Here is a 16,467-nt window from a genome sequence, read left to right as displayed (position 1 = left end):
AAAAAATAAGACTGCTGGGCATGGTGGCACATGTAATCCCAGAACTTGGCAGGCTGACAGGAGGATCACAGGTTTGTGGCCAGCCTCAGCAACCTTGTGAGGCCCTCCACAACTTAGCAAGACCCTGTATCAAAATAAAAAATAAAACAGGGCTGGGGGTGTAGCTCTGAGGTAGAATGCCTCTGTGTTCAATCCCCAGTAAAACACACACACACACACACACACACACACACACACACGCTGGGGGTGTAGCTGAGGTAGAATGCCTGTGTTCAATCCCCAGTAAAACTATCTATCTCTCTCTCTCTCTCTCTCTCTCTCTCTCTCTCTCTCTCTCTCTCACACACACACACACACACACACACACACACACACACACACAAACACATAGGATGCTTAGAGTGAAGAACAGATGAACAGATTCCTCTGCTTTTACCCTACTTGGTCTCTCGGTCCCCAAAGAAAATACTTCTTAATTACTTGTGGTTCTGGTCATTTATTTTAAATAGTTCTAATTTACAATGGCTCGTAACTTGTTGGATGTCTTTAGGTCGCCCTGCTGGTCGCTTCATTGTCCCAGGTGTTTTGTGTGTCTGCCTTGTGCTATTAATTTTCCTGTGGCCTTGTTGGTCAGATCCACAGAGGCAAATGCAAGTGTTTTCCCTTGCTTCAGAATATGTGCTGTGATGACAACTTCTTCTCCTATTTTAGCAGGTGACATGTACCTTGAAAGAAAACAAACGAAACCATAGTTAATGGCAAAGAATAAGAAAGAATTGTGACAAGCTCATAAGTCTTCCTATGTAACTTATTTTCCACCTAAAAATAGTTCAAGAATATATAATATTGGTAAGCTTTCTATAATATCAAATTTTACTGGTCCTGACCAGTTTCTATCTTACCTGTTTCTTATCCACACAAATTTATTTTCCCATAAATATGAGTGAGTGAGTGAGTGAGTGAGTGAGTGTGTGTGTGTGAGGGAGAGAGAGAGAGAGAGAGAGAGAGAGAGAGAGAGAGAGAGAGATTGATTGATTGATTGAATCTAGGAGAATAGGAGAATTCCACCTCTGGGCTACACCCCCAAGCCTTACTTTTTTTAATTTGGTAACAGGGTCTCACTAAGTTGCTGATGCTAGCTTTGAACCTGTGACTTTCCCCAAGTTCTAGGATTATAGGTATGGGCCACCATTCCTGGCTAAGAAGGCATTTTCTTTTTCTTTTTTTTTCCTTTGGTACTGGGGGTGGAACCCAGAGGCTTTCTACCTCTGGGCTATACTCCCAGACCTTTTTTTAAATTTTATTTGGAAACAGGGTCTCACTAAGTTGCTGAAAGCCTCATTAAGTAGCTGAGGCTGGCTTTGAACCTGTGCAATCCTCCTGTCTCAGCCTCCCAAGCGCGGGGATTACAAGCGTACGCCACCACGCCTGGCTAAGAAGGCATTTTCTTAACCCATTTCTTATCCAGCCCCCATTTAAGTTTCCTACTTCTTATTCAAGGCTAGTGAAATATTTCATTTAATCTGCAGAATCAAACCTATTAAGTCGCTTATATAAAATAGTGTAGTGAGCCGGCTTATAATACCAGCATTTGAGAGGCTGAGATAGGAGGATCACGGTTCACGGCCAGCCTCAGCTGTCTAGTACGGCCCTTTGCAACTAAGTGAGACCCTGTTTCAAAATAAAGAATAAAAAATAGGGCTGGGGGTGTAGCTCAAAGATAGAATGCCCCTGGGTTAAAAAAAAAAAAAAGTGTAGTATTTGTATAACCTACACAAATCCTGTTGCATACTTTTCTCTAGATTGCTTATAATACCTAATACAGTGTAAATGCCATGGAGTAAGTTATTGCAGTATATTGTCTAGGGAGTAATGACAAGGAAAAAAGTCTATACATGTTAAACACAAATGCAATTAGAAGTTAATTCTATCTGAGTTTGGTTGAATCTGCGGGTGTGCAGCCTGTGACTACAGAGGACTACATATTTTCTAGGAGACACACTCCCTGCCCAACTGTAATAATGCTATCTTTAATTCAGTTACTTTAGCTAACTTAAACTGTGGGATGAGGATTATTTATTTATTTATTTATTTTTGGTACTGGGGATTGAACTCAGTGATGTTCTATCTCTGAATTACATATCCAGTGCTCTTATTTTTTTATTTTGAAATAGGGTCTAAATTTCTGAGACTAACCTTTGGATTTACGATCTTCCTGGCTCAGCCTCCAAAGAACTGGGATATAGGCATGTGCCATGTGGCTGGGTAAGGACTATTTTAAAAAATGATAAATTTTAAATGGAAATAACATCTCTACAGTTTAATGTATTTGGCTTTTTATAGAGCATGAAGTCATAAAAGATGGATTTTTGCCAAATTAAAAATAAGACTTAAATGCCAGGTATGGTGGCACATGCTTGTAATCCCATTACTTGGGAGATCACAGGTTCTTGGCCAGCCTCAGCTACCTCATGAAGCCCTCTGCAACTTAGTGAGTCCCATTTAAAAATAAAGAATAAAGCCGGGCATGGTGGCACACGCTTGTAATCACCGCGCTTGGGAGGCAGAGACAGGAGGATCACACAGGTTCGAAGCCTGCCTCACTGGCTTAAGAGAGCCTGTTTCCAAATAAAAAATATATATATAAAAGAGGTCTGGGAGTGTAGCCTGGAGGTAGAAGGGTTTCCAGGAACCCCAGTCCCACCAAAAAAAAAAAAAAAAAAGAATAAAAAATGAGCTGGGAGTGTAGCTCGAAGGTAGAACGCCCTTAGTTCAATCACCAGTACTTGGGGGGAAAAAAAATTGTGGCTGGGAAGATAGTTGGACTAAATTGCTAGGAGGAATACAGGGTGGTTTTTAACTCATGTACCTCTATTTAAAGAAATGAAAATTGCATTTTTAGTAGTAATTTGCCTAGCATCATCCTGTGAATCAAGAATTCTGGCTAGTAGCCATTAACTTAAGCAACTGCTACACAAACCTTTTGCTAGATGAGCAAACATTAAATCTGAGGGATCTGCACGCTGACATTTCTTCAGCAGTCCTTTCTTTAGAATTTCTTCTTTCATTGTTTTGGAACCTTTTTTTTTTTTACTTAAGTTATGCTCTATAAAAGACATCTTTGATCTGTATAGTATAAAATTTAACATGCAGGTAGAGTAAATTGGTATTATGTCAAGTGCTAGTATAAAGAATGAATCTGAGGTGTTCAATGACTGAAATTTCCATTTATTTTTGAAATATCTATAACCTTTGAGACTGTGTCCTATTTTCTGTTTAGGCAATCAATTTTTTTTTGGTGGTCCTGGGAATGGAACCCAGGGGCCTTCTTCCTCTGGGCTACACTCACATACCTATTTTTATATTTTTATTTGGAAACAAGGTCTCTTAAGCCAGCTGAGGCTGGCTTCAAACCTGCGCCATCCTCCTGTCTCCGCCTCCCAAGCTCGGGGATTACAAGGGTGCGCCGCCACGCCCAGCAGGCAATCAATTTCTAAAGCTCAGGCAGCTCTTGATGATAGCCAACACTTTTGGCAATACATATAGTAAAGGTCAAAACTACATGTGATTTAACAAAAGTTCTTTAGGGTTGTGAAAGCCAAAATATCTTAGAAGATTATGAGATGTAGTGCTGGGCTTAAAGATCTCGATTTTTATTTTTGTGGTGTGTATTACTAGGGATTAAACTCAGAGGTGTTCTGCCTCTGAGCTACACACCCCAACCCCTATTTTCTTTTATTTTATAGTACTGGTGACTGAATTTGGGGGGTATTCTTCTTCTGAGCTACACCTCCAGCCCTATTTACTTATTTTGAAAACAGGGTTTCACTAAGTTGCAGAGGGCCTCATTAAGTTGCTGAGGCTGGCCTCAAGTCTTGGATCCTCCTGTCTCAGTCTCCCAAATACTGGGATTACAAGCATGTACAGTCATGCCTCGCTCTTACTTTATTTTTTGAAAAGGGTCTAAGTTTTAGGAGGTCTCTCTAGGTTGCTGAGACTGGCAGTGAACAAAAAAACAGACCTCTGATCCTCCTGTTTCAGTCTCCCAAGTACTGGGATTCAAGTGTGTACTCAGCTAAGTTCTCTATTTTTTAATAGATTTTAAAATTTAAATATTATTTAATATTTTAATTTTTTTTCAGAAAAAAGTTTCAGCAATTGGTTTTACCCCTCAATGCACGGAGTAAGATAAGGATCGCTAAATAATCATCAATAACATATGCAAAACCTTTATTTTCTGTACTTCTTAATTTCAAGAGCATTTGTCTGCATCTTGTGACATTCTCTTATTTGCACCCTTAATTTATCCCCATAGCAAAGAGAAACTGACTGAATATTTCATAAATAAACCTAATAAAACATTCAGATTGCCTGGTATGGTGGCACATGCTTGCAATCCCAGTGCTTGGGAGGCTGAGACAGGAGGATCTGGGTTCAAGGTCAGCCTCATTACTTAGTGAGGCTCTCAGCAACTTAGTGAGACCCTGTTTCCAAATGTATAAAATAGGTCTGGGAGTATAGCTCGGAGGTAGAAAGCCTCTGGGTTCCATCTCAAGTACCACAAAAAATAAATAAATAAATAAATAAATAAATAAATAAATAAATAAATAAAATAAAAATTCAGACTGCTTAAAACCCAATGGCCAGCATTATTTCCATCACCTTCATGTCTGGTTACGTTGCTCTCAGCCTAACCTGTTCTGCCTGGCCTCTTAATTGACTGTCCTTTCAATACTTTTTTTTGTTGCTTAGGTGGAAAGAGCAATCCTTGAGCACTGTTCTTAGTTAAATGCAACTGGCAATAGTACCAGTTTATGGTGGAACTGAGTATTTCTCTTTTTGGGAAAGTGTGGCCCCAGCAGGCATTTTCACAACAGTGAGGGACAGCCTGACATGTCGGGCACAGTTCCTTGATCACATAGTTGAAACCCAAAAGCTCTTCTCTGCAGTAGTGAGAGACCCAGGATTGCTGCCTGACACTTGTGTTCAAGTTACTGGATCAAGACCGCCATGTATATGTGAATGGTTTTTCAACTTTTCTTTGAATTTTATTCACATTTTTATTTATATGTACTCAACTGAACTCTCAAGACATTTGTGTGATACTTTTTTTTTTTTTTTTTTTTTTTTGGTGGTACTGGGGGTGGAACCCTGGGGCCTTTCTACCTCCGGGCTATACTCTCAGACCTATTTTATATTTTTTTTGGAAACATGGTCTCATTAAGTTGCTGAGAGCCTCACTAAGTAGCTGAGGCTGGCTTCCAACCTGTGCGATCCTCCTATCTCAGCCTCCCAAGTGCTGGGATTACAATTGTGCACCACCAGCCCAGCAAGTGATACTTTTAAGGTGTGTTTGAAACAGTTGTAAGCCATCAGTTAATTTTCTCCCTGCCAGTGTAAGTGTTAGGAGCTGTTTCATGTTTGGGATCTTTGGGCTTCTTCCCCCTTCACTACTGATACACACTCTACACTTGGCTCTCTGTATCTGTGGCTTCCCCATCCTCAAATTTAACCACCTGTGGATTGAAAATATTTGAAGAAAAAGTTGTGTACTGAATACATACAGTTTCTTTTATTAATCCCTATACAATACAGTATGACAACTATTTACATAGTATTTACATTAGGCATTGTAAATAATCTACAGATGATAGAAAGTGCATGAGAGGATGCAAGTGGTTATACACAATGATGCCATCATATTTTACTATTTTTTTTCTGATACTGGGGTTTGAACCCAGGGCCATTATATCACTAAGCTACATCCTCAGCCCATTTAAAATTTACTTTGAACCAGGCATGGTGGCACATGCCTGTAATACCAATACTTGGGAGACTCAGATGGATCACGGGCTTAAAGACAGCGTTAGCAAGATCCTGTTTCAAAAACAAAAAATAAAATCAAGGTGGACATGGTAGCGCATGTCTGTAATCCTATTACTTGGGAGGCTGAGACAGCAGTGAGACTTTTATCAATTTATGGAGACTCTGCTTCAAAATAAAAGTAAATAGCCAGGCATGGTGACGCAGGCTTGTAATTCCAGTACTTTGGAGGCTGAGACAGGATGACACAGGTTCACGGCCAACCTCAGCTACTCGGTGAGGCCTTCCACAACGTAAGACCCTGTTTCAAAATAAAGAAGAAAATAGAGCTAGGGGTATAGCTCAGAGGCAGAAAGCCGCTGGGTTCAATCCCTAGTACTGCAAAAAGTTAAAAAATAATCCAGGCGTGGTGGCGTACGCTTGTAATCCCCATGCTTGGGAGGCGGAGACGGGGACTGCGCAGGTTTGAAGCCAGCCGCGCTGGCTTAAGAGGCCCTGTTTCCAAATAAAAATATAAAAATTAGGTCTGGGAGTGTAGCCCGGAGGTAGAAGGGCTTCCAGGAATCCCAATACCACCAAAAAAAAAAAAAAAAAAAGAAAGAAAGAAAGAAAGAAAGAAAGAAAGAAAGAAAGAAAGAAAGAAAATTAAAAAATAAAGAGGGATGGGGTGTAGCTCAGAGGTAGGATGCCCTTGGGTTCAATCCCCAGTACCACAATGAATGAATGAGTGAATGAATGAGTGAATGAGTAAGTAAGTAAGCCAGGCATGGTGGCACACGCTTGTAATTCCAGCATTCGGGAGGCTGAGACAGGAGGATCACAGTTCACGGACAGCCTTAGGTTTTTAGGGAGGCCCTCCACAACTCAGTGAGACCCTCTTTCAAACTAAAGAATAAAAAATTGAGATGGAGGTATAGCTCAGCGGTAGAATGCCCCTGGGTTCCATCCTCAGTACTGCAAAATAAATAAATACATACATACATACATACATACATACATACATACATACATACATAAAAATCAAGCTGGGCTGTAGCTTGGAGGTAGATGCCCCTGGGTTCAATCCTCAATACCTCCCCAAAATTAATTTTTTGAGATAAAGACTGGCTATATTGCCCAGGCTGGTTTCAAACTTGCAGTCCTCCACTTTCAGCCTCCTGAGACATTGGGATTACAGGCATGTGCCACTGAATCCCGCTAAAGATTTTATATAAGAGACTTGCATATTTAAATATTTTGGTTTTTAAAAGGGGTCCTGGAACCAACCCCCTACAGAGAGTGAGGGGTGGTTGTACTTGGAAAGTTACTGTTTCAGTTGTAGGTTTTTAGACCGTGGAATATTTTAGAACTGCACTTGGCTGAATTGCATGCTTCATTAATATTACAAATGCATTTGGCATTGTTTGAAATGCATTACCAAGTTTTAAAAAGTTATCTGGGGCGCAGGCCGATACATACGTTATATTCATGTCAACACTGACTCCAGGGAGGCCCCTTTCCGAGCATAACAGAGCCACTGTTGATATGCTGTCTATTAAGGTGGCCGTCAAGCCCCCGTGCAGCGTGCCAAACTTATTAGTGTGCTGCTCCTCTACTTTCATTTCACAGATCAGTTTCTCAGGAGCAGCAGAGACAACAGTCACCTAAATGTTAAAAAAAAGAAAAGGAACATTTATTCTGTGATATTTGAAAAATCAAAACAGCCCACCAAGAACCAAACAAATTTGACTCAACTTCAGTGTGCTAATTTACAACAGAAATATTGTTTTTAAAAGAAAACAGTTATGTAAAGTTAGAGTAGTTTTTGCTAAACTCCATTCCTATGCATATTTAAACAGTTTTAGTTTTTTAGCCTTAGCTACTTACAATACCTGGCATCTCTTAATGTTTCCTTGGATTTTTGTACTAACCAAGTAACTTGATCCCTCTGATTTTTTTTTTTTTTTTTGCGAGTCTGGGGGTGGAACCCAGGGGCATTTGGCCTCCAGGCTACACCCCTGCCCTATTTTTTATTCTTTATTTTGAAACCAGGTCTCACTGAGTTGCAGAGGGCCTCACTAAGTAGCTGAGGCTGTCTATGAACCACGATAATCCGGTTTCAGCCTCCTGAATGCTGGGATTACAAGCGTGTGCCACCACGTCTGACTTCCTCTGATCTTTTAATAACCTATATATAGGTTTAATTTGGATTTTCCTAGTTTTAACATAATTTTTAAGTGGCCTACTAACAAGCTAGATGTGGTGGCACATACCTATAATCCTAGTACTTGGGAGGTTGACACAGGAGGATCACAAGTTCAAAGATAGCCTCAGCTACTTAGTGAGACTCAGCAACTTAGCAAGACCCTGTTTCAAAATAAAAAAAGGGCTGGGGGTGTAGCTCGGAGGTAGAATACTCATGATTTCAATTCCCAGTACCCTACCTCCCCCCAAATTAAGTGACCTACTAATGTATGGTTCAAAACAACTTGAAATATAGGCTAGAAGAAATTTATTAATTCAGAGAGTTAGTAGAAATAATAAACTTATACCATAAGCCCACTTTAATATAAAATATAAATTTAACTATCCAGCAAAATTAAATTGCTACTTTTAAGGTCCTGTATCATTTATAAAGTATCAGAATGAAGAAGTATAAGATGAAGGATAAAAGTAGAGGATAATGAGCTATATCATTCTTTTCAGAAATATGTCCATGCTGGTGGTTAACTTTTTCATGACAGATTTGTTTGTAAACAGGTAATACACCATGAACATTCTTCTCTATGAATAAAAACCTTTTAGTGTTGAGGTCCATGTATTTGAATTTTTAAGACCTTGCTTAGATCTGTAAAAGCTTCTTCTGCTAAACTCTTTACTGTGAATTTTCTGGGGGTTTATTTTTATTTTCGGGCAGTTGTCTTCTCAGCTATGTTTCACCAGTTCATAGGGATTTTTCAGCTCCATTATAAACTGATGGGACAACCAGATGGGACCACCAGAGTATCTGTGGTTCAGTGTATCTGAAATGTCAGTATGTGGCACTTGACTGTACTATATAATAAGGATGAGATAACTTCCATTTTGCCGATATGTTCAGATAGTTTAGTTTCTTTTCAGGGTCACCCAATATGTGACAGAACTGAGATTTAGATTTAGGTCTGTCTACCTTCACATCCCTTGTAAAAGCATTTATGGCTCCCACCAGGAAGACATGAGAGTTTCACCAACCACAGCTTCACTGGTTTTGCTGTGTATCCTACAAGAAACCACGAAGGGAAACACACAATGTAAACCATCCCAAACAATACTGTCATGTTTTATTTTACGCAGGTAACTCAAAGAGAAAAAATGGTAGAAGAGGATTAAATTTGCTTATTACAATCAGTCTAGTCACAAGATGTCCTTATAAACTAAATACACACCAAGCAGGAACAAGGTGTAGACCCTTCTTACCCAATCACTTATGTGAGTAGTTTTTGCAGTTTGGGGGATGGACCCCAAGGACTCATGTAGGCAAGGACTCTGCCATCGAACTACAGCTTCACCCACAGCCCCACGTGAGTCTAAGTCAGGCAAGGGCGACGAGAGATGGAATGAAATTTAATCTTTGCTCTTAAAGGGTTCAGTCTAAAGGAAGAGATAAGTACATAAACTACTGCAATGGAGGAAAATTATTGCAGATAGAATAACAGTTTTCTTGAAGTAGAGATATCTTGTTTTGTTGTGGTACTAGGGATTGAACCCAGGGGCATTCTACCTCTGAACCCTTTCGACCCTTTTTATTTTTTGTTTTTGGAACAGGGTCTTGCTAGTTTGCTGAGTCTCACTACATTCCTGAAACTGTCTTTGAACCTTTGATCCTCCTGTCTTAGCCTGCAAAATACTGGGATTCTAAGTATGTGTTACCACGACTGGCTAAGATATTTTGTTTTTAAAAAGAGAAGCATCCATTTTCAAGTGACAAAATAACCTTTGTTTTTTGTGGTACTAAGGACTGAACACCAGGCCTCTTGCATACTGGGCAACTGCCCTAGCCCTGAGTTACATCCCTAGCTCTAGATATTTAATTTTTTTTTTCTTTCGGTACTGGGGGTTGAATCCAGGGATATTTTACCTCCAAGCTACATTCTGCCCTTTTCATTTTAATTTTTATTTCCTTTTTGCAGTACTGGGGATGGAACCCAGGGACATTCGACCGCCGAGCTACACCCCCTAACTATTTGTTTTTGAAATCTTTATATTGAAACAGGGTCTCACTAAATTGCAGAGGGACTCAGTAAGTAGCTGAGGCTGGCCATAGATCTGCAATATTGTTTCAGTCTCCCAAGTATTGGGATTAAGGGCATGTGTACCCTTGGCTCCATCGGTCTTTTATTTTGAAACAGTCTTGCAAAGTTGCTAAGGGTTTCCCTAAGTTGAAGACTGGCCTCAAACCTGGAATTCTCCTGTCTCAGCCTCCTATGTACTGGGATTGTAGGTGTTATCATCACCATGCCTGGCTAGCAGAGTTTAATTCTTAAAATTTCATTTAATTATATAACTACAATTGAGAAGACAAAAGGTAAAACAAATGCCTTAGATTTTCCACTATATAACACAATTTTTATTTTTTTAACCCCAAATGATAGGTCAAAAGACATTGTAGTATTCGAAACTGGTTTAAAATTTATATTGAAATAGCTAATTTTGTACTGCTCAGCCTGACGATAAGAAAACTGCTTCTTATATATGGCCAACTCTTTTATTCCTGGGTAAAATTGAGAAGTTAAACTAATAGAAGGTAACAAGGAATGTCCTATCCAGCCTCCCAGAGTTAATAAGTAGTGTTGTGAGGACAAATGCTAATGAAGAGCTTACTTATCTCATGAAGAAAGGGGTAGGAAGACCCGTGTGTGTGTCACTGGTGATTGAACCCAGGGGCTTTTACCTCTGAGGTATACCCATAGTGCTTTGTGGTACTGGGGACTGAACTCAGGGACATTCTAGCGCTGAGCTATACTCACAGCCCTGTTGTATTTATTTATTTTGTGTGGGGAGTGGTACTGGGGGTGAAACTCAGGGTCTTTTCTACCTCCGGGCTATACTCCCAGACCTATTTTATACTTTATTTGGAAACAGGGTCTCACTAAGTTGCAGAGAGCCTAAGTAGCTGAGGCTGGCTTCGAACCTATGCGATCCTCCTGTCTCAGCCTCCCAAGTGCGGGGATTACAAGCGAGCGCCACCACACCCAGCTTTTATTTTTATTTTAAAACAGGTCTTGCTAGGCTGATGAGAGTCTACTTGATGAGGCTATCCTTGAATCTGCAATCCTCCTGTCTCAGCCTCCCAAGGACTTGGTTTACAAGAGTGTGCCACCAGGCCCGGCTTTATTTTAGTTTGACAGGGTCTCATTAAATAGCTGAGTCTAGCTAAATTGCTGAGGTTAGTCTTGAACCTGTGATCCTCCTGTCTCAGCCTCCCAAGTACTTGGTACTACAGATGTATGCCACCATGCCTAGCTGGAGAAAGGACATTAGAAAACAAACAAAAATTCCATCCTCAAAGTTATGATTACTGGGTGCACTTGTTCATTAGCTGTTAACAGCTGTGTTAGAGACCAGGGCGGGCAAGTTTACATGCACTCTGAATTTTACAAATCTGTGATGTGGATACTATTGTCACCTCCATCTTACAGAAAATAGCTAGTCTGATTCTTAAGTCCCAGGTTTGGCCTCCTCTCCCATCTCATCTGGACTGCTGCAGACAACTAGGTCTTGACTTATTAGGTGTCTTGTGGGGAGATGTGTGGAGCCTTTTATGAGGTCACAGAGTTGGAAAGGTACCTCTTCCACATTTTCCTTTGCTGGCTCTTATTCTGTAGTTTTTTTGTTTTTGTTTTTTCCTCTGCTTAGTTTAAAAGGCTTGAATGAACTGAATTTCCAAGTGTCTTGTGATCCTTTCAGATCTCCTGATTTCTGCTTGGCCGCTCACTTCCTTTGGAGCACACCTTCCTGCGTGTGACTGTAAAAGCCAGATCAACTTGGAAGCCCCAAGCAGCGTGAACTCTGGGGAGTGGAAACAAGTAGTAGATCCAGTGACTTCTGTCACGACTAACTTAGCTAAGTAGGTAAAAAGTCAGGGCAAAGGGTCCAAGGCAACTTCGACCAGCGCTCATTAGGCATCTTCTTTGGACCGGTTCCTAAAGAGGTCAGTGTGGACATGGAAGATGGGCAAATCAACACGTTTTCAGTACTACACATGAAGTCCCATAGCCAAAGTTAGGCCAGCTACGGAAGTGGACCAGAGGAAACGTGGGGCTGCCGGGGAGGGTTCCTCGGCATCAAGTGTCACCTGGAAAGGGCTTTGAAGGGTAAGAGTGAAGCTGGCAGACACTTGGGGCACAGGCAAAAGAGCATAGGGTAAGGTGGTGTCCAGCCCACAGCAAGTATACAAACCAAGGGAAGCACAAAGTAACAAAATTTAGCAAATAAAAGCCACAGTAAGCAAAAGAGCCCTGGGGAAACAGGGTTTAATAGTCCTGGAAGATCCAACCTGCTGAAATAACAGTCTACTCTTGTTCACCGGATAGTGGTGGTGGTGAGACTTGTGCTGTAAAGACTATAAACAATCACTGCACCTCTCCCCAAAAGCTAAGTGGCAATTGTACTGGATTGTTCTGGAATGCCTATAAAGATAGGTGCTCTGAAGGCTTCTATCCCAGTAACCACAGGAAAGATTTCTCTCAGATGCAAGATCTTTGCTGCCCTGAACTTGGAGAAGATAGGCTGGTGGAAGGATCCTTCTTTTTGCTAGACTCGGGATTTGTGCAACACCTACTCACAGCTCTTCTTCTTCTAAGGGCGGGAGGGCACATTATTGTGTAGAATTTGCTGCAGGTTAGCTGCAGTCTGGAATCACTTACCTGCATGGGAGGGATGACACCCTAGCTAAAAACATGGTGCCAAGCCAGGGAAGAGTAAACTGTCATATTCATATGGTAAAGCCACAGACCAAACAGCAATAGAGAAGTCCAGAAAAGCTCTGCTTGGTTGGTATATTCCAGAAAATCCTAGAATTCCAAGGGTGGTTTAGTAAAAATTACTTTTTTTGGTTTACTGTTCTCTCTCTTTTTTTTTCTCTTCAATTTTGGTACTAGAATTTGAACTCAAGGGCATTCTACATCCAAACTACACCTCCAGCCATTTTTAATTTTTTTAATTTTTTTTTTTTTTTTTTTTTGTGGTACTGGGGATAGAACTCAAGGGATTCTACCTCCAAGCTACATTTCCAGCCTTTTTTTTCTTTTTCCTTTGTGGTACCAGAGGATGGAACCCAGGGGCATTGTACCTCTGAGCTACACCCCCAGTCCTATTTTTTAGTATTTTTATTTTTTGAAACAGGCTCTTACTGAGTTGCAAAGGGCCTTGCTTCTTCTCCATTCTCAGTCTCCTAAATGCTGGAATTACAAGCATGTTCCACCACGCCCAGCCAACACAGAATATCAACTTGTGTTATTCACAGCCACTAGCCACATACCAGGACTGAATACCTGTGGTATAATGAGTCTGAGCAGAGGAGTTCTATAAGTGTAAAATTCATGTTGAAGTTCAAAGATTAGGTATAGAAAAATTCAACACTTAAAAAAATAAAGGCCGGGCATGGGAGTGCACACTTGTAATCTCAGCATTCCGGAGGCTGAGACTGGAGGATCGTGGTTCGCGAACAGCCTCTGCAACTTACTGAGACCCTGTTTCAAATAAAGAATAAAAAATAGGGCAGAGGGTATAGCTTGGAGGTTGAATGCCCCTGGGTTCCATCCCTAGACCTGCAAACAAACAAATGTCTTCTAATATTGATTCATGAATCAGGTGGGCAGGCAGTTTCTACACTATAGATTTAGAAAAGTCACCTCTTTAATTTCTTTTACTGATGATTTATTAAAATAATATCTTGGATATACTGAGTTACTTAAATTACTAAAATTATTTTACCTATTTTTTTTACTTCTTAAAATGTGGTTGTTAGGCAATTTATAGTTATACAAGTGGCTTACATTTGTAGCCTACATCATATTTATATTGGACAGTGCTTATCTACACAGTATGTGGACACACTATTTAACATCGCTGCAACTTGTGTGTGAGCTATAGTTCTGCCCACACAAAAACCCAGGAACATTCCACCTCTGAGCCACACCCCCAGCCCTGTTTATTTTATTTGAAAACATGGATTCACTAGTTTGCTGAGTTTCATAAGGTTTTGAGGTTAGTCTTGAACCTGCAATGCTCTTGTATCAACCTCTCACGTACTAGGATTACAGGCGTGCGAAACCACACCTGGATGCTGCAAATTCTGAGAAACTCTGTACATGTGGTTTAACAGGCATATTCGATTTCTTCTTGTTCTTTTTGTAGTGCTGGGGATTCAATGCAGACTTCACCCATGCTAGGCAACTGTTCTAAGCTACACCTCCAAGCCCTGCTACAGAATTTTTAAGTAATTCAAATTTTCTCTTAGATCAGTACATCATGTGTATTTGTGCCTGTGTTGCTGGGGACTGAATTCAGGGTCATTCCACGTCTGAGGTACACCCCCATCTATTTTTTTTTGTGTGGTACCGGGGGTGGAACCAAGGGGCTTTTCTACCTCCGGGCTATACTCCCAGACCTATTTTAGACTTTATTTGGAAACAAGGTCTAAGTTGCTGAGAGCCTCACTAAGTAGCTGAGGCTGGCTTCGAACCTGTGCGATCATCCTGTCTCAGCCTCCCAAGCACTGGGATTATAAGCATGCACCACCACGCCTGGCTGTTTTTTGTTGTTTTGAAATAGGTTCTTGCTAGGTTGCTGAGAGGCTCATTGCTAAGGCTGTCCTCAAACCTGTGATTTTCCTGTTTCAGTCTCCCAAATACGGAAATTACAGGTGTGCACCACCACACTCAGCTACATCATCTTTTTTCAAAAGTTACTGTCAAATAATAATGTTCTGCATGTTACTCCATGCTTGTGCTTGTAATTCAGGTACTTGTGAGGCTGAGACAGGACAATTGTAGGTTCAAGGCCAGCCTCAGCAACTTAGTGTGGTCCTGTTTCAAAATAAAACATAAAAAAAAAAAAACAGGGCTGGATATAGCTCAGAGGTAGAATGCTCCTGGGTTGAATCCCCAATCCCCTTTTCCCCATAAAATAAAATGTCCTTGGATTTTATAAATTTTCTATTTGAAAACATTAAGTACATTGTCTAGATATTTCCTGTTTTTCACAAAAGCCCTGAGTGATAGGTACAATTATTTACATGTTAAAATACTGTCAGGGTTGTTTTCCAGGAGAAAGACCTATAAAACGACTGCAGTTGCCGGGCGTGGTGGCACGCGCTTGTAATCCCCGCACTTGGGAGGTGGAGACAGGAGGGCCGCGCTGGCTTAAGAGACCCTGTTTCCAAAAATAAAAAATAGGTCTGGGAGTGTAGTCCGGAGGTAGAAGGGCTTCCAGGAACCCCAGTACCACAAAACAAAAACAAAAACAAAAACAAAACAAAAAAAACGACTGCAGTTGTTCATTATTTAAACCCCATTTCCAAATTATTTCCAAACTTCCCAGTATTCTACCTTAATCAGAAAAAAAGACATCTATGCACTAAGACATTTAGAAGAAAATATTAAAGTCCTTAGGTTAAATATTTTTCAACTGACTAACAAATGCTTTTGTTATTCATGCTAAGTTTTAAATGCTTTGCATGGAACATAATGACCTACCACAAAGACACTGAAAACTCAGTTCTCAGCACCAGTTTATCTTGGAGTTCCCCCAAAATGAATCTCTTCAAACACTTTTGTATCTTACAACGCTGGTCTGAGAAATAAACTGTCTTCCTCCACCTTCCTTCAAACTTCTCCCGAAGTCCAATGCCTTTCTCCCAGACTACAACAGAGGATGGCCTGTACCCTCCATTCACCGCTCTACCAGTCACTTGGCTTTCACATCTGACAGCAAATAGCCGCTACCTTCTAATCCGAGTAGCGCCCCTTAAATGTGCAGGTTTTCTCTCCGGAGTGCCACAGGGGCTTGCGAAGGATGAGCTGTCTCCGAGTCAGAACTGTACTCACCTAGGTGTGGACGAGAGAACCTACGCGCTCGTGCTGGCACAACACTCGGGTGGTACTCATCATTACCACGGGGCTCACAGGCGCCCTCGAACAGAACCTAACCAGACGGACCACCTCGGCGCTCCCCATGCATCCAACATGAGCGCCTTCCCTTCCTTCAAGCTTCGCCCTCAATACCTTTTCCAAAACTCTATCATAACCGGGAGATTTGAACATGGCCTTCAGCACTTCGCGCACGCCCTGTGTCATGCCGCTCATCGTGGACAGACCGCCCGCCTCTGGGCTCCGCGCGAGGACCAAGTGCGGGAAAAGACGTCTGGGAGACAGCAAGGACACTGCGCGGAGCGCCCTTGACCCCGCCCCCGGCGTGCCCGAGGTCCGGCGCCGCCGCGTCCCCGGGGCTCGCGCACGAACGTTCCGCGCTCTCTTGTGACCGAGCGCGCACCCGCGCACAACGCCCCTGTCGCCCTGGGCGCGCGTCCCGGGCTGAAAACAGCGCGCGTTTCCGGCCGGGCGGCTGACGGGGGCGCACGAGCGCGCCTGCGCAGAACCGCCTTGGTCCTTCGGCCGCGCGACG

At 41.6% G+C, this 16,467-nt stretch overlaps 1 protein-coding gene across 1 annotated transcript; it reads right to left on the bottom strand.

Annotated features, from left to right (window-relative positions):
* Positions 1-568: 568 nt before the first annotated feature.
* Positions 569-16,148, bottom strand: ACOT13 (acyl-CoA thioesterase 13; the record flags this gene model as incomplete). Its single annotated transcript, XM_080710291.1, has 3 exons — positions 569-725; positions 7,282-7,466; positions 16,068-16,148. The coding sequence occupies 3 exons, from the start codon at positions 16,146-16,148 to the stop codon at positions 569-571; spliced, it is 423 nt and encodes a 140-aa protein (XP_080566417.1).
* Between the last annotated feature and the right edge of the window lie 319 nt (positions 16,149-16,467).

Source organism: Muscardinus avellanarius (genome assembly GCF_963383645.1).
Source record: "Muscardinus avellanarius genome assembly, chromosome: 14".
Taxonomy (NCBI): Eukaryota; Metazoa; Chordata; class Mammalia; order Rodentia; family Gliridae; genus Muscardinus; species Muscardinus avellanarius.
The sequence above is the reverse complement of the archived record's forward strand: the minus strand, read 5'-3'. Positions and strand labels throughout refer to the sequence as shown.